Source organism: Salmo trutta, chromosome 12 (assembly GCF_901001165.1).
Source record: "Salmo trutta chromosome 12, fSalTru1.1, whole genome shotgun sequence".
In the NCBI taxonomy this organism is placed as follows: domain Eukaryota; kingdom Metazoa; phylum Chordata; class Actinopteri; order Salmoniformes; family Salmonidae; genus Salmo; species Salmo trutta.
The window spans coordinates 88,683,433-88,707,561 of NC_042968.1; the positions used below are offsets into that span (position 1 = coordinate 88,683,433).

General features: G+C 41.8%; 1 protein-coding gene across 3 annotated transcripts in view; it reads left to right on the forward strand.

Annotated features, from left to right (window-relative positions):
• Nucleotides 1–24,129, forward strand: part of LOC115204619 (relaxin receptor 2-like) — a 190,960-nt gene that overhangs the window by 26,208 nt on the left and 140,623 nt on the right. For all 3 annotated transcript variants that reach the window (XM_029770288.1, XM_029770286.1, XM_029770287.1), the window contains exon 2: nt 21,045–21,194. In XM_029770288.1, coding sequence (XP_029626148.1) covers nt 21,053–21,194 — 142 coding nt within the window. In that variant the 5' untranslated portion in view covers nt 21,045–21,052. The remainder of the gene's footprint in view (nt 1–21,044; nt 21,195–24,129) is intronic.

Sequence of the window (24,129 nt, forward strand, 5' to 3'; positions counted from 1 at the left end):
TATAAACATCTCAAGGATGATCAATGGAAACAAGATGCACTTGAGCTCTATTTCGAGTCTCATAACAAAGGGTCTGAATACTTATGTAAATAAGGTATTTGAGTTTTTTATTTTTAATCCATTTGCTAAAATTTATAAAAACCTGTTTTCACTTTGTCATTATGGGGTATTGTGTATAGATTGATGAGAAAAAAACACAATTGAATGAATTTTAGAATATGGCTGTAATGTAGCAAAATGTGGAAAAACTAAAGGGGTCTGAATACTTTCCAAATACACTGTATGTGTATGTGACCAATAACATTTGATTTGATTTAATGTGCAGATAGTTCAAGTACAAAAGTGAAAATCAATAAACATAAATATGGGTTGTATTAACAATGGTGTTTGTTCTTCACTGGTTGCCCTTTTCTTTTGGCACAGGTCACAAATCTTGCTGCTGTGATGGGACACTGTGGTATTTCACCTAATAGATATGGGAGTTTGTTTTCTATTCTTAGTGGGTCTGTGTAATCTGAGGGGAATATGTATCGAATACAGTTATACATTTGTGACCCACCACCTGGATTCGGACAGCAACATTTGAAATTGTGTTTTTTACATTGGATAAAAGTAAAGTCTCCAGACCTAGAAAATGGTATATCATACACTGCAGTTGAGGAACAATAGGAAAGTAATTCTGCTTTGAAAGTTGTTAACTTGTAACCACAATTTTGAGAAAATGGCCTTAGCCCCACCCATCTCTGTAAGGGCACACACTTAATGGTTTGTGAAATATGTTGTGAATGTATTATAATGTTTTTAAATTGTTTAACTCCCTTAATTTTGCTGGACCGCAGGAAGAGTAGCTGCTGCCGTGGCAGCACAAATACAGATGCACATATGAGGCCATGGTGCTAAACAGAGTAAGTAGTGTAGTAAACAACCAAAGATTTCAAGACTAAAACTGCTGAAAGTAGTAGCCTAAAATAAGGAAAAACTTAAGGTAAAATACACTTTATCTAGTCCTTGGCCTATATTCTAATCTGACTTTGGTGCAGGTCATGTTGTTCTTCACATTACTGTCTCTGGTAAACACACACTATATCAAATAAAAATAGAACTTGGTGTGGCCTGTGATCAGGAAGTGAAGGTCCAGACTGTGGTTCAGGTATAACCTGTGCTTGCTTGGGCCGGCTCTCTTTTTAATGGCAGGCATTAGATCATTCTCCTTGTATGACTGGTGGAAGAGAGTCAGGCGTGTTTTACTGATGCTGAAAGACATATTTGAGATACAGATATTTTAGCATTATTATACAATAGATGGCCGTAATCAGAGACAACTGGCTAACTTGATGGGTCATGTAATCATCTGGCGAGTTTTTTGTTTAGACATGTAGCTAGCTAGTAAGCTAGCTAAACAATGAACCATAATCCCAACCCATAGAGTACTAGCAATACAAACTGATTGTCATAGCTAGCTAAAACTGACCAACTAGGTTCAATGTTAGTTAGCTAGCTAACATTAGTCTACAACTAGCAATGCAAATGGCTTTCAGACATACAAATAATATTACTACACAGATCATACACGTAATGTTAGCCAGCAAGCCAGCTAACGTTAGCTAGCTAGCTAACAGTACGCTTTAGCTTGCAATGAAATTGGCTTTCTGACAAAAATAAACGTATAATATCTGAAAATGTAGCTACTCTTCCCGTATACATGGATGAATGCTTCACGGCAGACTGGAACCCCTTTCATTAAATAAGATGTTGTTTCTGTTTTGTACAGCTTGCTCGGCCCCTTATATCAAGTCACTCTGGTTCACACTGACAGTGTGCAATGACATAACAATTATCAGATCTTTCTCCCTCTCTGCCACAGATGCCATGGTTGCCTTTAGTTTGAAGATGTAATTCGGAGACAGGTGTTTCATACAACAGCCTTCTGTGTTCTCTTTTCGACTCCATCCGAATTTGCAATCATAGTCCAGAATTGTATTAATCTCTTTATCATACTCTGCTTCCACTAGGCATTCCACTGATTTCAAAACTCAGTGAACTTCTTCCCTGACAACAACACTGTTGATCACCGTTTCTTCCCCATCACTGTCATCAGAAGACTCTACAATGTCTGGTTCAATGAAAATGTTTTTACCCAAATCAGGGATTTCCTCATCGTCTGATTCATTTTCAGAGTCAGAGTAAGAGTCAGCACGATCGTCCTCCGGAAAGTAGTCCAACGCAACTTTTTACATTTATATTTTTGTCATTTAGCAGACGTTCTTATCCAGAGCGACTTAGAGGTAGTGCATTCATCTAAAGATAGCTAGTTGGGACAACCACATATCACAGGCATAGAAAGTACATTTTTCTTAATATTGTAGCTATCAGTAGAGTCAGAGCTTGGGGGGGGGTCATGTGCAAGTGCTGGTAAAACAAGTGAGGAGGAGGATTATTTAAGATACTGTTTGATACTGCCCAACTTCCAAAAATATCTTAAACACTCTGCTGTCCTAGCTTCAGGGGGAAGCTGGTTCCACTATTGGGGTGCCAGGACAGAGAAGAGCTTGGACTGGGCTGACTGGGAGCTGCCCTCCTGGGGCTGGGAGGGCCAAGAGACCTGAGGTGGCAGAATGGAGTGATCGGGTTGGAGTGTAGGGTTTGGGCATAGCCTGAAGGTAGGGAGGGGCAGTTCCTATTGCTGCTCTGTAGGTAGGCACCATGGTCTTGTAGTGAATGCGAGGTTCGACTGGAAGCCAGTGGAGTGTGCGGAGGAGCAGGGTGACATGGGAGAACTTTGGACGGTTGAACACCAGGCGGGCTGCAGCGTTCTGGATAAGTTGCAGGGGTTTGATGGCACAAGCGGGGAGCCCAGCCAACAGCGAGTTGCAATAGACTAAACGGGAAAGGACAAGTGCCTAGATTAGGGCCCATGCTGCTTTTTGTGTGAGGTAGGGTTGTACTCTACGGATGTTGTAGAGCATGAACCTGCAGGAGCGAGTCACTGCTTTGCTGTTTGCAGAGAACAACAAGGTGTTGTCCAGGTTCACGCCAAGGCCTTCCCCGGAAGGAAGAGCACTTCCGTCTTGTTGAGGTTGAGCTTGAGGTGGTGGGCCGACATCCAAGTTCAGATATCTGCCAGGCACACAGAGATGCATGTCGCCACCTAGGTGTCAGAAGGGGGGAAGGACAAAAGTAGTTGAGTGTCATCCGTATAGCAATAATAGGAGAGACCATGTGAGGATATGATGGAGCTGAGTGACTTTGTGTATAGAGAGAAGAGGAGGGCCTAGAGCAGAGTCCTGGGAGGCACCATTAGTGAGAGACGTGGTGCAGACACAGATCCTCTCAACGTCACCTGGTAGGAGCGGCCTTCCAGGTAGGGTGCAATCCAAGAGTGTCCAGAGTCTGAGACGCTCAGCCCTGAGAGGCTGGAGAGGAGGATCTGATGGTTCACGGTGTCAAAGGCAGCGGATAGATCTAGGAGGATGAGAACAGAGGAGAGAGAATCAGCTTTGGTAGTACGGAGAGCCTCCGTGACTCTAGCCTGACTAGTTAGTGTCAACAAGATCGTTCTGAGAGAGATAATTGAGAGAGTTGATCAGAGACGGCATGCTCAAGTGTTTTGGAAAGAAAAGAAAGAAGGAATACAGGTCTATAGTTTGACATCAGATGAGTCGAGTGTTGGTTTCTTGAGGAGGGGAGCAACTCGGGCCATTTTGAAGTCAGAGGGGACACAGCCAGTGGTCAGGGATGAGTTAATGGGGGAAGTAAGGAATGGGAGGTCTCCAGAGATGGTCTGGAGAAGGGAGGAGGGGATGGGGTCAAGCGAGCAGGTTGATGGGCGGCCAGACCTCACTAGTTGCAGGATGTCATCTGGAGAGAGAGGGGAGAAAGAGAGATCAAGGCGTAGGGTAGTTCTGTGTGAGTGAATGTTTTTCCCACTGACTTTTATAAATAGTGCATGATAAATTCAGGGCAGCAATGTTATTGAGAGCAGTAGCAACACTTTTGCAGTTCTCTGTGATATCTTTAATAAAAGCTGCGGTAGCAAGGATAATCTACACATACTGAGCAGTTCATTTTATAGACAGTGGCGTGCTACATGGTAGACCAATCCGAACTCATCTATCGGCATGTCCAGCCCATTCATTATCTCAGCCCATCATGGCTAGCAGGAAGGTTCCTGACTTTTTCTGTGGCTAAACCAACTAGGCTCATAATTTAACAATTTTATTCGTATTTACAGAAGGCATACACGTTTGTTATTAAGGCACATGAAAGTTCACATGTACCAGAAAGAATTTCTGCCAAAATGTTGATAAATTACATTCCATAATTACATTCACATTCAAATGCCTCTCCTGTGAAGTAGTGACTTGTGACATACACCTAGCTTCCTGAAACGGGTCACATATGGCAGGAGGTTAGCAAGTGCAACTCAGTTTTCACCTCATTTTGTGGGCAGTGTGCACATAGCTTGTCTTCTCTTGAGAGCCAGGTCTGCCTACGGCGGCCTCTCTCAATAGCAAGGCTATGCTCACTGAGTCTGTACATAGTCAAATTTGGTAAAAAGCCAATGTAGCATTTGCCCAGTACATTGTTTTCGCAGAGGAAATGTACTGCTGTTACATTCATATTTTAGCAGACACTCTCATCCAGATCGACTTATAGTAATGCGTGCATACATTTTAATACTTTTTTTGTACTGGTCCACTTTGGCAATCAAACCCACAACCCTGGCGTCATTCTCTACCAACTGAGCTACACATGATAATGCAAAGGACTTTCCCAAAGTTGCTGTTGACACATATCCCATTGTAGTTATTAGGGTCACATTTGTCTCCACTTTTGTGGATTGGGGTAATTAGTCCTTGGTTACAAATATTGGGGAAGATGCCAGAGCTGAGGATGATCTTAAAGAGTTTAAGTATAGCCAATTGGAATTTGTCATCTGTATATTTTAGCATTTCATTTAATTCAACACCACAGGACTTTTTGTGTTGGAGGGTTTGTATTTTGTCCTGTAGTACATTGGAGAATCCAGAGGGATGCTGGTAGCCTTTAATAGCGTATATTTTAAGGAGCTGTCTTTTGAACCCCATGTGGCGGTATTTTCCATCCCCAACTCAATAGACCTCTGTTCTAAGTATCCATAGGACTCTATGATATGTGTAACAATTTTTCAGGTGGGTTCTTTACTGCTGTGATGGTGGTGAACAGTCCTGTTCTTTCCCTCTCCACGATCATTTCCTTTATGCCTGTTGTTGTTGTACACTGTTATTGTGTTCCTGTAATTTTACGGTATACTACAGTCTACCAGGGTTGGGCGAATCCAGTCCTCCGAGGCCTGATTGGTGTCACACTTTTTCTCCAACCCTAGCAAACACAGCTGATTAATCAAATTGCATCTAAACTGAAGATCATGATTAGGTGATTATTGGAGTCAGGTGTGTTAGCTGGGCCAAAACTGTGACACCAATCAGGCTTCCGAGGACTGCAATTACCCACCCTTGCACTCTAATGGTTGCAGTAAAATTACGGTAAACAACAAGTTACAGAATTTTGTGTATTTGTGCCAACCATCAGTTTAAGTGGTTGATGATTTTGTTGTCGAAGGTTGAGCACTTTTTTTAAACTGTCAGTTTTGTAGTCTTTTTAAGAGGGCTGGCAGCGTAGCCTAGTGGTTAGAGTGTTGGACTAGTGACCGAAAGGTTGCAAGATCGAATCCCTGAGCTGACGAGGTACAAATCTGTCATTGTGCCCCTGAACAAGGAAGTTAACCCACTGTTCCTAGGCTGTCATTGGAAATAAGAATTTGTTCTTAACAACCTCTCTGGGCCAGTCAACAGCCAGTGGAATCCCGTGGCGCGATATTCAAATACCTTAGAAATGCTATTACTTCAATTTCTCAAACATATGACTATTTTAAAGACAAGACTCTCGTTAATCTAACCACACTGTCCGATTTCAAAAACGCTTTACAACGAAAGAAAAACATTAGATTATGTCAGCAGAGTACCCAGCCAGAAATAATCAGACACCCATTTTTCAAGCTAGCATATAATGTCACATAAACCCAAACCACAGCTAAATGCAGCACTAACCTTTGATGATCTTCATCAGATGACACTCCTAGGACATTATGTTATACAATACATGCATGTTTTGTTCAATCAAGTTCATATTTATATCAAAAACCAGCTTTTCACATTAGCATGTGACTAGCATGTGACTAGCATTCCCACCGAACACTTCCGGTGAATTTACTAAATTACTCACGATAAACGTTCACAAAAAAACATAACAATTATTTTAAGAATTATAGATACAGAACTCCTTTATGCAATCGCAGTGTCCGATTTTAAAATAGCTTTTCGGTGAAAGCACATTTTGCAATACTCTGAGTAGATAGCCCGGCCATCACGGGCTAGCTATTTTGACACCCACCAAGTGTGGTACTCACCAAACTCAGATTTACTATTAGAAAAATTGGATTACCTTTGCTGTTCTTTGTCAGAATGCACTCCCAGGACTTCTACTTCAATAACAAATGTTGGTTTGGTTCCAAATAATCCATAGTTATATCCAAATAGCGGCGTTTTGTTCGTGCGTTCAAGACACTATCCGAAGGGTAAAGAAGGGTGACGCGCCCGGCGCGTTTCGTGACAAAGAAATTCAAAATATTCCATTACCGTACTTCGAAGCATGTCAAACGCTGTTTAAAATCAATTTTTACGCGATTTTTCTCGTAAAAAAAGCGATAATATTCAGACCGGGAAACCCTGTTTTCGTTCAAAGACGAAAAAATAAAAACATGGTGTCAGCTCGTGCACGCGCCCCAGTCTCATTGTTCTCAGATCGACCACTTACCAAATGCGCTACTGTTTTTCAAACATGGCCTCACCATTCATCGTTCTGGCGCCTTCTGAGAGCCTATGGGAGCGTTAGAAAATGTCACGTTATGCCAGAGATCCCCTGTTTTGGTTAGAGATGATCAAGAAGGCCAAGAAATAGTCAGAGAGAGCGCTTCCTGTTTGGAATCTCCTCAGATTTTGGCCTGCCAAATGAGTTCTGTTATACTCACAGACACCATTCAAACAGTTTTAGAAACTTTAGGGTGTTTTCTATCCAAATCAAACAATTATATGCATATTCTAGTTACTGGGCAGGAGTAGTAACCAGATTAACCTCTCTAGTACATGTGGGACGAACTCGTCCCACCTACGTAACAGCCACTGAAATCCAGTGGCGCGATTTTTGAATCGTTAGAAATGCTATAACTTCAATTTCTCAAACATATGACTATTTCACAGCTATTTAAAGACAAGAATCTCGTTAATCTAACCCCACTGTCCGATTTCAAAAAGGCTTTACAACGAAAGCAAAACATTAGATTATGTCAGCAGAGTACCCAGCCAGAAAAAATCAGACACCCATTTTTCAAGCTAGCATATCATGTCACATAAACCCAAACCACAGCTAAATGCAGCACTAACCTTTTATAATCTTCATCAGATGACACACCTAGGACATTGTGTTATACAATACATGCATGTCTGTTCAATCAAGTTCATATTTATATCAAAAACCAGCTTTTTACATTAGCATGTGACGTTCAGAAAAAGCATAACCACCGCAAACTTCCGGTGAATTTACTAACAGTTTGCTAAATTACTCACGATAAACGTTCACAAAAAGCATAACAATTATTTTAAGAATTATAGATACATTACCCCTCTATGCACTCGATATGTCCGATTTTAAAATAGCTTTTCGGATGAAGCACATTTTGCAATAATCTAAGTACATAGCCCGGCATTACAGGGCTAGCTATTTAGATACCCACCCAGGTCAGCATCCACCAAAATCACATTTCCTATAAGAAAGATGTTCTTACCTTGCTTGTTCTTCATCAGAATACACTGCCAGGACTTCTACTTCAATAACAAATGTTGGTTTGGTCCCAAATAATCCATCGTTATATCCAAACAGCGACGTTTTGTTCGTGAGTTCTAGAATGCTTCTTCGCGGTGTCGCGCATGGCGCATTGGCGTGTCAAAAATGTCTAAATATTCCATTACCGTACTTCGAAGCATGTCAACCGCTGTTTAAAACCAATTTTTATGCCATTTATGTCGTAGAGAAGTGATAATATTCCGACCGGGAGTATGCATTGAGCCTAAACAGCCGAATAAAATTTCTCCTCAGAAGCGACTCATGCACGCGCATCATTGAAAGGTCCTCCGAGCATCCACTTACAAAAGGCGATAATATATTTCAACCTGAGGTTCCCTCGTAAACCTTCAGTTATTTCGCGGGCTCTGAGAGCCTATTGGAGCCCTGGGAATTGTCACGTTACAGCTAAGATCCTTACTTTTCAATAAAAAGAGGTAAGACGCACGACTCCTTGTCAGACAGGGTACTTCCTGCTTGAAACCTTGTCAGGTTTTTGCCTGCCATAGGAGTTCTGTTATACTCACAGACACCATTCAAACAGTTTTAGAAAATTCAGAGTGTTTTCTATCCAAACCTGAACAATAATATGCATATTCTAGCTTCTGAGTTGGTGTAGGAGGCAGTTAAAAATGGGAACATATTTTTTCCAAAATTCTCAATACTGCCCCCTATACCAAACAGGTTAAATCGGGTAAGTTTTTTTATCCGGCCGTGCAAATACTGCCCCCTATCCCCAACAGGTTAACTGACTTGCCTAGTAAAATAAAAAATATGACATTAAAGAGCTTTACTGTTCATTTCACAGTAATTTAACCTCTCTGGGGTATGTGGGACGATTTCGTCCCACCTACGTAACAGCTACTGAAATTCCAGTGGCGCGATTTTTGAATCGTTAGAAATACTATTACTTCAATTTCTCAAACATATGACTATTTTACAGCTATTTAAAGACAAGAATCTCGTTAACCTGTCTGGGGTATGTGGGACGATTTCGTCCCACCTACGTAACAGCTACTGATATTCCAGTGGCGCGATTTTTGAATCGTTAGAAATACTATTACTTCAATTTCTCAAACATATGAATATTTTACAGCTATTTAAAGACAAGAATCTCGTTAATCTAACCCCACTGTCCGATTTCAAAAAGGCTTTACAACGAAAGCAAAACATTAGATTATGTCAGCAGAGTGCCCAGCCAGAAAAAATCAGACAGCCATTTTTCAAGCTAGCATATCATGTCACATAAACCCAAACCACAGCTAAATGCAGCACTAACCTTTGATGATCTTCATCAGATGACACACCTAGGACATTGTGTTATACAATACATGCATGTCTGTTCAATCAAGTTCATATTTATATCAAAAAACAGCTTTTTGCATTAGCATGTGACGTTCAGAAAACGCATAACCCCCGGCAAACTTCCGTTGAATTTACTAACAGTTTGCTAAATTACTCACGATAAACGTTCACAAAAAGCATAACAATTATTTTAAGAATTATAGATACATTACTCCTCTATGCACTCGATATGTCCGATTTTAAAATAGCTTTTCGGATGAAGCACATTTTGCAATAATCTAAGTACATAGCCCGGCATTACAGGGCTAGCTATTTAGATACCCACCCAGGTCAGCATCCACCAAAATCACATTTCCTATAAGAAAAATGTTCTTACCTTGCTTGTTCTTCATCAGAATACACTGCCAGGACTTCTACTTCAATAACAAATGTTGGTTTGGTCCCAAATAATCCATCGTTATATCCAAACAGCGACGTTTTGTTCGTGAGTTCTAGAATGCTTCTTCCCGGTTTCGCGCATGGCGCATTGGCGTGTCAAAAATGTCTAAATATTCCATTACCGTACTTCGAAGCATGTCAACCGCTGTTTAAAACCAATTTTTATGCCATTTATGTCGTAGAGAAGTGATAATATTCCGACCGGGAGTATGCATTGAGCCTAAACAGCCGAATAAAATTTCTCCTCAGAAGCGACTCATGCACGCGCATCATTCAAAGGTCCTCGGAGCATCCACTTACAAAAGGCGATAATATGTTTCAACCTGAGGCTCCCTCGTAAACCTTCAGTTATTTCGCGGGCTCTGAGAGCCTATTGGAGCCCTGGGAATTGTCACGTTACAGCTAAGATCCTTACTTTTCAATAAAAAGATGCAAGACGCACGACTCCTTGTCAGACAGGGTACTTCCTGCTTGAAACCTTGTCAGGTTTTTGCCTGCCATAGGAGTTCTGTTATACTCACAGACACCATTCAAACAGTTTTAGAAAATTCAGAGTGTTTTCTATCCAAACCTGAACAATAATATGCATATTCTAGCTTCTGAGTTGGTGTAGGAGGCAGTTAAAAATGGGAACATATTTTTCCAAAATTCTCAATACTGCCCCCTAGCCCAGACAGGTTAATCTAACCCCACTGTCCGATTTCAAAAAGGCTTTACAACGAAAGCAAAACATTAGATTATGTCAGCAGAGTGCCCAGCCAGAAAAAATCAGACAGCCATTTTTCAAGCTAGCATATCATGTCACATAAACCCAAACCACAGCTAAATGCAGCACTAACCTTTGATGATCTTCATCAGATGACACACCTAGGACATTGTGTTATACAATACATGCATGTCTGTTCAATCAAGTTCATATTTATATCAAAAAACAGCTTTTTGCATTAGCATGTGACGTTCAGAAAAAGCATAACCCCCGCAAACTTCCGTTGAATTTACTAACAGTTTGCTAAATTACTCACGATAAACGTTCACAAAAAGCATAACAATAATTTTAAGAATTATAGATACATTACTCCTCTATGCACTCGATATGTCCGATTTTAAAATAGCTTTTCGGATGAAGCACATTTTGCAATAATCTAAGTACATAGCCCGGCATTACAGGGCTAGCTATTTAGATACCCACCCAGGTCAGCCTCCACCAAAATCACATTTCCTATAAGAAAAATGTTCTTACCTTGCTTGTTCTTCATCAGAATACACTGCCAGGACTTCTACTTCAATAACAAATGTTGGTTTGGTCCCAAATAATCCATCGTTATATCCAAACAGCGACGTTTTGTTCGTGAGTTCTAGAATGCTTCTTCACGGTCCCGCGCATGGCACATTGGCGTGTCAAAAATGTCTAAATATTCCATTACCGTACTTCGAAGCATGTCAACCGCTGTTTAAAACCAATTTTTATGCCATTTAACTCGTAGATTAGTGATAATATTCCGACCGGGAGTATGCATTGAGCCTAAACAGCCGAATAAAATTTCTCCTCAGAAGCGACTCGTGCACGCGCCTCATTCAAAGGTCCTCGGAGCAGCCACTTACAAAAGGTGATAATGTGTTTCAGCCTGAGGCTCCCTCGTAAACCTTCAGGTTTTTCGCGGGTTCTGAGAGCCTATTGGAGCCCTGGGAATTGTCACGTTACAGCTAAGATCCTTACTTTTCAATAAAAAGATGCAAGACGCACGACTCCTTGTCAGACAGGGTACTTCCTGCTTGAAACCTTGTCAGGTTTTTGCCTGCCATAGGAGTTCTGTTATACTCACAGACACCATTCAAACAGTTTTAGAAAATTCAGAGTGTTTTCTATCCAAACCTGAACAATAATATGCATATTCTAGCTTCTGAGTTGGTGTAGGAGGCAGTTAAAAATGGGAACATATTTTTTCCAAAATTCTCAATACTGCCCCCTAGCCCAGACAGGTTAATGGTTGTTAGTTGCCTGGAAGTTGTTGTGAATTTTGCATTAACAAACTAGCTGCCAGTAACTTGCTGTACTTTCACTGAACTTTACTGATTACAAAAATAAGCATTAGTTGACAATTACTAAGCATTCTTTGTGGTGTGCAGACTTGGACTCAGTCCTCAGCTGCCTTCAACATCTTGGTTGACAGGAAACTGACCTTCCTGTTATACCATCAGGTCAGTGATCGTGACAGAGATCAGCCACAGTAAGTTTATGAGAATTTTACAGTAAGTGCTTGCAGCAAGCTGACAGAAAATTATTGAAAAATAAACATGAACTTCCTGGTGACCAATTGCCATTAAGTTACTGGAAAATACACAGTAACCTCATAACATTGCAGCTCTTGATTGTCACAAGCTCTTACAAATGAGGTGTTCAGCCTTGATCAACATAACGGTAAAACCACTTAAACTGGTAGAACACTTCCACTAACGGTTGGCACAAATATAACATTTTAGACCATGCCTCCAAATATGCTAATGAGTCCCCACCAGCACATTACCCCACCTACATTTCAAAGTGCAGTAATGATTGTACCTTATATTGAACATATTGACTCGAAAATGTACCATTATACTTCATTTTGCGCACATGTACCCTTAAAGGTGCTGATCAGTACCATGTGTGTACCTAACAGTGCGTGTGTCATAAGCGAATCTGAATGGTCCTATAAGTATAACTGTAGAACCTGTCATTAGTTCTACCTTCAACAAGAGGGTTCTTCATGAGAGGATTTTACATATAGAACCCAATTGGGTTCCCCTACAGGGACAAAAAATAAACAGTGTTCCTTGTGAGAGGGTTCTAAAAAAATTTAAGGGTTCTACATGGCACCCAAAAACGTTCCACCATGGGGACAAATGACAGAATGTCTATTGGTGCTAATCTTTTATTGATCGCTTTCATACCCACATAACCGGTGGAATACCAGGAAAGTCAGGTTGCTGGCAAACGTGAGGTTGTGAGTTCAAATCCCAAGCGAGGTTCCCTCCCAAGTAATCACAATACAGCAGCATACTGTCCCATACAGCAATAATAGCTTAATCCAGCTTTAAAAATCCAGCAATCTTTTGCTTATATACTGTATTTTCACTGAAAGTGGTAGCCGGGAAAATGTTTAACAGTGTAATGAAGAACCGTCTGTTTCTATCAGTGTAACGAAGACATGGTATCAAGAACAAGATCAAACTAGATGAAGCAAGCCACCAACAATTCCCCACTTGGCAGATTCTTGTCATTGTTCTATCTGACTGTCCAGAATCATATCAACGCACAGCTTCTGGATCCATTGATGTGCGTGCTTCATTTCGGTGACGTTGTCAGCCAACAAATGGGGTTATTCAAAGAACCAATATAAAAAGGTTCTCCACATACCTAAAAAGGGTTCCCCCTACAGGGTGTCATGGTTGTGTGTAGAGAAGGACCAAGGCGTAGCGTGCTCTGAGTTCCACATTTTATTTTAGTGAAAAAAAGAAACAACCAACAAACCGTGATGACAGAGGTGCAACATGCACTGACTCAAAATAAGATCCCACAAACAACAGGTGGGAAAAGGCTGCCTAAATATGATCCCCAATCAGAGACAACGCTAGACCGCTGCCTCTGATTGGGAACCATATCAGGCCAACATTGAAATACAAAACTAGAGTACCCACCCTAGTCACACCCTGACATAACCAAAATAGAGAATAAAAAGGATCTCTAAGGTCAGGGTGTGACACAGGGACAAAATTAAGAACCCTTTTTTGGTACCAATTTTGACCTTTTTTGGTATTAAATATAACTTTAGAACCCTTTTTGGTACTAAATATAACTTTAGAACCTTTTTTGGTACTAAATATAACTTAAGAACCTTTTTTTGGTACCAACTATAACCTTTTTGTGAAAGTGTACAGTGGGGGCATTCAAGTAAAGCTAATAATTGTAATGCAAATAAAACATTGTTATTGCAATGTAAACACATTTGGCTCAATGTAGATATAACTGCACTACCAGAGGCATATTTCAGAAATGTATTTCATTACATTGGGTTATATTGTTACATGATTGCTAAGAAACTTGGCGTCACCCAGGGTTTCTCACATTAACGATGCACTTTCATTGCTAGACCAGAGGCATTTTGAAAAAGGGACTTTTTAATACCCAGAACTGCAAATTGTTCAATTTGGGTGAGCCATCCCTGGAGGATAATAAAATAAGACATTGAAGGGAACACCTACTGACTAAACTGGCTTCTTACTGTCTTTGTCCCAAATGACCCATAGTGCACTAGGGCTCTAGTAGTGCACTATATAGGGGAATATGGTTCCATTTGGGACGACGATAACCAAGTCATTAATATTTATCAACGAACGTATGTTCGTTTTGCGCTGCTTGTGTGTGTGTGTGTGTGTGTGTGTGTGTGTGTGTCTGCCTCTGTGCTTTGTAAGGAGTATACAACCCTGGGAACATTTGAGGATTTGTTTGAATATGATCCCCCACTTTCTCTCTCTCTCTCTCTCTCCCTCTCTATTTATTTTGTCTTGATCTCTATTTCTGCGCTCCCTCTCCTCTCCTCCCTCTCCCTCCTCTCCTCCCTCTCCCTCTTCTCCTCCCTCTCCCTCTTCTCCTCCCTCTACCTCTCTTCTCCTCCCGCTCTTCTTCTCCCTCTCTTCTCCTCCCTCTCGCTCTCTCCCATCCTCTCCTTTCAGAAGGTTAACTGAGAGGAATTTACTGATGACCGAGTGGGAGGAAAGGACTGTGGGAGGAAAGGACTGTGGGAGGAGAGGACTGTGGGAGGACAAGACTGTGGGAGGAGAAGACTGTGGGAGGAGAGGACTGTGGGAGGACAAGACTGTGGGAGGAGAAGACTGTGGGAGGAGGGGACTGTGGGAGGAGAAGACTGTGGGAGGACACACAGATTAGAGTTGTCCTTGTTCAGTTGTCCTTGTTCAGTTGCCCTTATTCAGTTGTCCTTGTTCAGTTGTCCTTATTCAGTTGTCCTTGTTCATTCTGATCAATGATTCTGCTGCTTGGGATGAACAAGACAGAAGCTAGTAATAAGGAATTAGAGGATGAAGGAGATAGAGGGAGAACTGATCATGTAAAAATGGCTTAATAACATACATTTAGATAGGTTAAAGGGATGGAGAGATGAGGAGAGGGGTTAAAGGGATGGAAAGATCGAGAGAAGGAGAGAGGTGAATGGGATGGAGAGATGAGGAGAGAAGGAGAGAGGTTGAAGAGATGGAGCGAAGGAGAGGGGTTCATGGGATGGAGAGATGGAGAGGAGGAGAGAGGTGAATGGGATGGAGAGATAGAAAGATGAGGAGAGAAGGAGAGAGGTTAAAGGAATGGAGAGTTGGAGAGAAGGAGAGAGGTTAAAGAGATGGAGAGGAGAGAGGTTAATGGGATGGAGAGATGAGCAGAGAAGGAGGTTAAAAGATGGCGACATTAGGAAAGAAGGAGAGATAGAGGAAAGGAGAGAGATTAAAGGGATGTCAAGATGGAGAGAGGAGAGATATAAAAGGTATGGAGAGATGAGTAGAGAAAGAGAAGTAAAAGGGATGGATAGATGAGGAGAGAAGAAGACAGGGTAGTACGTACCCTTTTCCTGCAGTCAACTGACCAAATCGCCCTCTAGTGGCCTCATGGGTGGAATGTTTTTCCACCCATGTCTAAAATCCGGTGTTTCTTTGTCAAACGTTGGGTGTATTTTGGCCCATTCCTCCTGACAGAGCTGGTGTAACTGAGTCAGGTTTGTAGGCCTCCTTGCTCGCACATGCTTTTTCAGTTCTGCCCATGAATTTTCAATGGGATTGAGGTCAGGGCGTTGTGACGGCCACTCCAATACCTCGACTTTGTTGTCCTTAAGCAATTTTGCCACAACTTTGGAAGTATACTTGGGGTCATTGTCCATTTGGAAGACCCATTTGCGACCAAGCTTTAACTTCCTGACTGATGTACTTAGATGCTGCATCAATATATCCAGATCATTTTCAATTCCTCATGATGCCATCGACTTTGTGAAGTGCACCAGTCCCTCCTGCAGCAAAGCACCCCCACAACATGATGCTGCCACCCTTGTGCTTCACGGTTGGGATAGTGTTCTTCGACTTGCAAGCCTCCCCTACTTTCCTCCAAACATAACGATGGTCATTATGGCCAAACAGTTCTATTTTTGTTTCATCAGACCAGAGGACATCTCTCCAAAAAGTACGATCTTTGTCCACGCGTTCAGTTGCAAACTGTAGTCTGACATTTTTATGGCGTTTTTTTTGGGGGTGCCACGGTTTCCTTAAAGAAATGGGTGGGGCTAAGGCTTAACTTGTTATGGATGGGGGCAGTATTTTTACGGCCGGATAAAAAAACGTACCCAATTTAATCTGGTTATTACTCCTGCCCAGAAACGAGAATATGCATATAATTAGTAGCTTTGGATAGAAAACACTCAAAAGTTTCTAAGACTGTTTGAATGGTGTCTGTGAGTATAACAGAACTCAAATGGCAGGCCAAAACCTGAGAAGATTCTGTACAGGAAGTACCGTCTGACCATTTCTTGGCCTTCTTTGTCATCTCTATCCAAAACAAAGGATCTCTGCTGTAACGTGACATGTTCTATAGGCTCTCAGAAGGCGCCAGAACATTGAATGATGACTTTGCAGCCCATGGCTGAAAAACAGTAGCGCATTTGGTAAGTGGTCGATCTGAGAACAATGAGACGGGTGCACGCGTGCACATGAAGAGTCCATTTTAGATGATCAGTCTTTGAACGAAAACAACGACTCCCAGTCGGAATATTATCGCTATTTCACGAGAAAAATCGCATAAAAATTGATTTTAAACAGCGTTTGACATGCTTCGAAGTACGGTGATGGAATATTTAGATTTTTTTTGTCACGATACACGTCCGCGCATCACCCTTCGTTACCTTCGGATAGTGTCTTGAACGCACGAACAAAACGTCGCTATTTGGATTTAACTATGGATTATTTGGAACCAAACCAACATTTGTTGTTGAAGTAGAAGTCCTGGGAGTGCATTCTGACGAAGAACAGCAAAGGTAATCCAATTTTTCTTATAGTAAATCTGAGTTTGGTGAGTACCAAACTTGGTGGGTGTCAAAATAGCAAAATAACTCAGAATATTGCAAAATGTGCTTTCACCGAAAAGCTATTTTAAAATCGGACACCGCGATTGCATAAAGGAGTTCTGTATCTATAATTCTTAAAATAATTGTTATGTTTTTTGTGAACATTTATCGTGAGTAATTTAGTAAATTCACCGGAAGTGTTCGGTGGGAATGCTAGTTCTGAACGTTCATCTGATGAAGATCATCAAAGATTAGTGCTGCATTTAGCTGTGGTTTTGTTTTTTGTGACATTATATGCTAGCTTGAAAAATGGGTGTCTGATTATTTCTGGCTGGGTACTCTCCTGACATAATCTAATGTTTTGCTTTCGTTGTAAAGCCTTTTTGAAATCGGACAGTGTGGTTAGATAAAGGAGTGTCTTGTCTTTAAAATGCTGTAAAATAGTCATATGTTTGAAAAATTGAAGTTTTCTGATTTTTGAGGAGTTTGTATTTCGCGCCACGCCCAATCATTGGATATTGGAGCGGTGTTCCGCTAGCGGAACGTCTAGATTTAAGAGGGTGTGGACGATGCTGAATGGGTGTAGACGAAGGGCTCTCCAGTAGGTTTACCAAAACATTCGAGGACCATTTTCTCAAAAGTGGGGTTAGAAGTGTCTTTACTGCAGTTTATGATATACCATTTTGTAGCTCTGAGTCTGTACTTTTATCCAATTTTCACATTTGAGAGAGTGGGAGAGTGAGAGAGATAGATGGAGAGAGAGAGAGAGACATTTCTAAAGAACGTGATCACAGGCTGAGCAACAAGAGCTTATAATTCAGATTCCTATGTTTGTCCACGTCTCTCCAACCGTCAAATTTCGAAGTTGCTCCAAAGGTCAAATTTCGAGGTGTTTTGGACACCTTGGGTTGCTCTGTTGCTGTCACTGGTGTCTTGCGGCTGGATTAGGCATTCATTCCGAACGGTTACATTTTAACAGTTAAGGATTGGGATAGGGTTAAAACATTACGTTTAGGCATTGATTCCGAATGGGTAAATTACGGGTCAAGGTTTGAGATAGGTACTCGTTTTTTTGTTTTGTTTATTTGCTATCACTGAAATTGAACAAGTAACACCCGGAGCCGGAGCTTGCGATTTACGTCCATCCACAACCCCCGTCCACAACGCCCTAGCAAAATCTAAGCTTACTTGATAATAATCGCCCTAACGGTTGCTCCTAGTGTCCTGTTTTGAAAGGATGTCCTGACATCCTGGGTACCTGGACAGATGTGGGATTTGACCTTAAGAAAGCCTCTTTGTGCCTATTGCAATGAAAATTGGCCAGAGTACTAACATAAGGATTTTTTTTCGCGAAACCATCATAATACGCTAAAATCACCCACACAGATTATCTCAATTTCACCCATCATTCCCTCCCTTCCCTCCTTCCCTCCCTCTTTAGTCAGTAGAGTGGCAGGATCACACTGTTCTGCTGACGGGGGATATGAGGAGGGAGGTGTGTGTGTGTGTGTGTGTGTGTGTGTGTGTGTGTGTGTGTGTGTGTGTGTTATACAGCCAAAATCTCCTCGTCTTAACCAATCCTACCAGAACAGGATCCAGCACCCCTCAATTTTGGACGGTTATGTTCAGGAACCCATTTACCAGGATCCTGCACCTCTCATGGCATGAATAGTTATTTTTACTTTTTGCAACGTAAAAATTATAATAAAAGCAATCAGAGTTAATTCAAGTTGACTCCTGTGTAATTCTACTGACTGCCCCTTAAAATACGTAACGTGAAAAAGTGCCTGATATTCTATGAATGAATTCATGTTATTCTGGCCCGGGTTCATGGTTTGCGCAACATTGTAGCCTATATAGACCAATGCGTGGCCATTGCTGTGGTGTGAGAGAGAAGCATGCCTGTATCTCTCACAGAACTGGGATGGGATTCGCTGTCTCTTCAGAAATAAATGAAATCATTCAGAATACTACGGCAGGAGTATGCCTATAATTTAGCCACAGACGATTGATAGTTTTTCGATATTTCAATACATTCGCTGGAAAACACAGGTTGTAAAACAAATGGATCCTGCTGAAAATAGAATACTAATCTGTCTGTAGGATACCAAGTTATCAACGTTCAAAATATAACTATTGCATTGTTTTACAAATGTAAAGTGTTTGGCACGAGCGCATCGGGCCATTGCAGGTGAGTGAGCTGAGCATCATTGGGTGAATCAGTGAAACTGAAAATCTTTTTTAGGGCTATAATTTCCTCCTCATATTGTACATTGTGTGTGTCTCCACACACCTAGGTCTGGGCTATTGATGGATTCAAGACAAGGTTGTGTTTATTGATCTCAGATTCTCCGTTTGGCCGTGTCAAAGTAGCCCTAGCCTGTCACTTCGATCATTTTTGAGGTATTAAAAAATATTATTCTAAAATCTCCAATCATCTACATTCATGTAGAATTGCATGAAATACGTTTATAGAAGACACTTTTTTTCGGAACCCATGACTACAGAAAATGTTCCCCCATTTGTGAAACTTCTGCGAGTGCCTCTACTCTACTGCTCTATGCCAGTGCGCAAAGACTATGATAAAGCTTGGTCCTCTGCGCCAGTTTCCTCTGGGCCTGTTTCCTCTGGGCCAGTTTCCCTTTATTATAAAGGGGATGTTTTAAATCCACTTCTCTCTGTACCTCAGAGCCCCCCACTTCTCCGTACCTCAGAGCCCCCACTTCTCTGTACCTCAGAGCCCCCCACTTCTCTGTACCTCAGAGCCCCCACTTCTCTGTACCTCAGAGCCCCCCACTTCTCTGTACCTCAGAGCCCCCACTTCTCTGTACCTCAGAGCCCCCACTTCTCCGGTACCTCAGAGCCCCCACTTCTCTGTACCTCAGAGCCCCCACTTCTCTGTACCTCAGAGCCCCCACTTCTCTCTGTACCTCAGAGCCACCACTTCTCTCCGGTACCTCAGAGCCCCCACTTCTCTGTACCTCAGAGCCCCCACTTCTCCGGTACCTCAGAGCCCCCACTTCTCTGTACCTCAGAGCCCCCCACTTCTCTGTACCTCAGAGCCCCCACTTCTCTGTACCTCAGAGCCCCCACTTCTCTGTACCTCAGAGCCCCCACTTCTCTCCGGTACCTCAGAGCCCCCACTTCTCTCCGGTACCTCAGAGCCCCCACTTCTCTGTACCTCAGAGCCCCCACTTCTCCGGTACCTCAGAGCCACCACTTCTCTCCGGTACCTCAGAGCCACCACTTCTCTGTACCTCAGAGCCCCCACTTCTCTCCGGTACCTCAGAGCCCCCACTTCTCTCCGGTACCTCAGAGCCCCCACTTCTCTCCGGTACCTCAGAGCCACCACTTCTCTCCGGTACCTCAGAGCCCCCACTTCTCTGTACCTCAGAGCCCCCACTTCTCTCCGGTACCTCAGAGCCCCCACTTCTCTCTGTACCTCAGAGCCCCCACTTCTCTGTACCTCAGAGCCCCCACTTCTCTGTACCTCAGAGCCCCCACTTCTCTCTGTACCTCAGAGCCCCCACTTCTCTCCGGTACCTCAGAGCCCCCCACTTCTCCGGTACCTCAGAGCCCCCCACTTCTCTCCGGTACCTCAGAGCTCCCACTTCTCTCTGGTACCTCAGAGCCCCCATTTCTCTGTACATCAGAGCCCCCACTTCTCTGTACCTCAGAGCCCCCACTTCTCTGTACCTCAGAGCCCCCACTTCTCTGTACCTCAGAGCCCCCACTTCTCTGTACCTCAGAGCCCCCACTTCTCTGTACCTCAGAGCCCCCACTTCTCCGGTACCTCAGAGCCCCCACTTCTCTCCGGTACCTCAGAGCCACCACTATTCCAACTCACTTTTTGTTCTGGCACCTCCCGATTTACAAATTAAGCCTTGGTCTTAACAAGGCTCTTCTGAAACCAGAGCCCGGATGAGAGTGGGGAGATTGGGAGCTGAGAGTACTAAGCCACTCTAGAGGTTTTCATTATTGTGATTATTATTTTATTACACCTTCAGCTGTTTTTTGTAATAGGTAATGTATAGCACTGCTGTTGAATGGGAATGGACAAAGGGACTATGGATACAATAGGCTGTAATAAGGAGTTAGTGGTTAGTGCATCAGCAGTAGTTGGTTGGGGTGAAAGTAGCTTTCTTTCTTTCTTTTGTTTGTTTTATTGTCTGTTCATTTCTTTAAATGTGCTAAAAATGTGCCTCTCACCCTATCTCTCCCTCTCTCTCTCCCCCTCCTTCCCCTCTTCTCCCTATCTCCTCCCTCCAGCTGCAGCAATGGTGTCCAGCAGGGTGTCAGTAGAGAGCAGTTGTCCTCTGGGCCAGTTTCCCTGTGGTAATGTGACAGTGTGTCTACACCAGGCTCTGCAGTGTAATGGACATAGAGACTGTCCCAATGGAGCCGACGAGGACAACTGTGGTGAGAGAGTATTGTATGACTACTGCCTTCCTGAGACGCAGAAGTCACCCCAGATCCAGAAATGCATTGCCTCTGTCACATGTTACATTGCTTTCAGAAAGTATTTATATCCCTTGACTTATTCCAAATGTTGCTGTGTTACAACCTGAATTCAAAATTGATTACTGTAAATTCCGGACTATAAGCCGCAACTTTTTTCCCACGCTTTGATCCCCGCGGCTTAAACAATGACGATTTCCCGCTTTCAATTTTTTTTCTCCAAAAAACACATTCTGTGACGTGCTCAGTTTTTTGCCGGCATGAAGCTTTCATTAGACCAATGAAATTGCCGAACGGGTTAAGGTCAAACAACTTTTTTGTTTACTGTTTAGATTAAATCGAGCGCTCTCAAACTTCCCATCATTCTGATTACGGTAGTCATTTTGTCACCCTCATCATGGCAAAGACACGGAGAAATGCATATGATGCAGCTTTCAAATTGAAGGCGATTGATCTGGCTGTTGGAAAAGGAAATAGAGCTGCTGCACGGGAGCTTGGTCTTAATGAGTCGATGATAAGACGTTGGAAACAGCAGCGTGAGGAATTGACTCAGTGCAAAAAGACAACTAAAGCTTACTGCAAATTTTTTATTTTTGTTACAAGCCGTGTTTCGTTAAAGCCTATTTATTTTTGTTACAAGCCGTGTTTCGTTAAAGCCTGTGTAAAGTTCATTTTTTTCAATGTACCGGTAGGCACCTGCGGTTTATAGACATGTGCGGCTTATTTATGTTCAAAATAAAATAAAAAAATAATTCAGTGGGTGCGGATTATATTCAGGTGCGCTTAATAGTACGGAAATTACAGTAAATGTATTTATTTTCTCACCCATCTACAAACAATACCCCATAATGAAATATTTAAGATTTGTTGTTGTTGTTGTTGTGAAAATTAATTGAAAAATGAAGTACAGAAGTATCTCATTTACATTTTACATAAATATTCACACCACTGAGTCAATACTTTGTAGAAGCACTTTTGGCAGCGATTACAACGGGACTGTAAAAATATAAAGGCTCAGAACACCATGATTGTGTAGTGAAACCACGACAAGTAATGCAGCTAAGCTGAGATCTGGTGTTTGGAGGGTGTTTTGAATGGAAACCCAATGTAAGTGTTTTGATAGACAGAAAGGGTTTTAAAACAGAATAGAAGTACTCTGAAACACCCAAAATGGTTATTCAATCTAAATGTTGGTGTTTTTTAAGAAAGCGTTTTGAAAAAAAAAAAAATGTTTTGGGGGTATCAGTGCATGTATAAAACAGCATCAAAACACAAAAAGAATGATTTGGCATACTGTCACTCATTGATCTGGTGTCACTGAGCACAACAGTAGACATGTTACTCAGTAAGATGTTACAAGAACCTTTGCAGTCACATTGAAACTACAAGAGGACAACATGCTTGCTTCAAGCACAATACAAAGCATAATTTGAAAAGTATACCTCTATTATTGACACCTCTAATAACCCTCATTTAAGCAGTGGTGTAAAACACTTAAGTAAAAATACTTGAACTTACTACTTAAGTAGTTTTTGGGGGTATCTGTAGTTTAATTTACTATTGATATTTTTGGCAACTTTTACTTTACTACATTCCTAAAGAAAATAATGCACTTTTTTACTCCTTACATTTTCCTTGACACCCAAAAGTACTCGTTACATTTAGAATGCTTAGCAGGACAGGAAAATTGTCTAATTCATGCACTTATCAAGAGAACATCCCTGGTCATCCCTACTGCCTCTGATCTGGCAGACTCACTAAACACAAATGTAAATTATGTCTGAGTGTTGAACTGTGCACCTGGCTATCCGTAAAAAAAAACAACAAGAAAACCATGTCATCTGAGGGACACCTAGTCACTTGTACAACTGAATGCATCTTCCACATTTAACCCAACCTCTGAATCAGAGAGGTGCAGGGGGCTTCCATAATCAACATCCACAGCACATGGAGAACAGTGGGTGAACTTCCTTGCTCAGGGGTAGAACGACAGATTTTTACCTTGCCAGCTAGGGGATTTGATCCAGCAAATTTTCGGTTACTGGCCCAACACTCTAACCACTAGGCTACCTACGTGCCGCCTGGTTTGCTTAATGTAAGGAATATTAAATGATTTATACTTTTACTATTGATACCTAAGTACATATAAACCAAATACTTTTAGACTTTTACTCAAGTAGTATTTTACTGGGTGACTTTCACTTTTACTTGAGTAATTCTCTTTTAAGGTATCTTTACTTTTACTCAAGTATGAAAATTGGGTTGAAATGATTTGTGAATCACACAGACTGGACAATTCAACCGCAGCGCAAATATTGTATATGGGACAATAAAACTAAGTTTTGTTTTGCATGGATTATCAGCACTGTCCACTCAGAGCAAAAAGGCCAAATATTATGAGGCCTATTTTCCATTTGTTGAACCAATTGAATACAAATTCAGATGCAATTGTACTGATAAACAGACCACCTTTCAATATGTTCCAATTCCTGAAACCATGAAGACGAAAACATGAGAATTTAAAGCCATAGGTTTGTCAGATTTCCAAGGTATAGAAACATTTCAAAAGCATCCAACATTTTCTAAATATGATAATGCAGTCCAGATTATTTTATATTCTGATGAATTTGAGATTGTTAATCCATTAGGATAGCACAGGAAGAAACACAAAATCCTCTCCTTTCAGTATGTGTTGGGGAATCAGCATCCTATGATGCGGTCTAAGAAAATGGCCATGCAACTCCTTGCAATGTGAAAATCAAAGATATTATGGGAAGAACAGGTCAAATAAGCAAAGAGACACGACAGTCCATCATTACAATAAGACATGAAGGTCAGTCAATCTGGAAAATGTCAAGAACAAAAACCGTCAGGCGCTATGATGAAACTGGCTCTG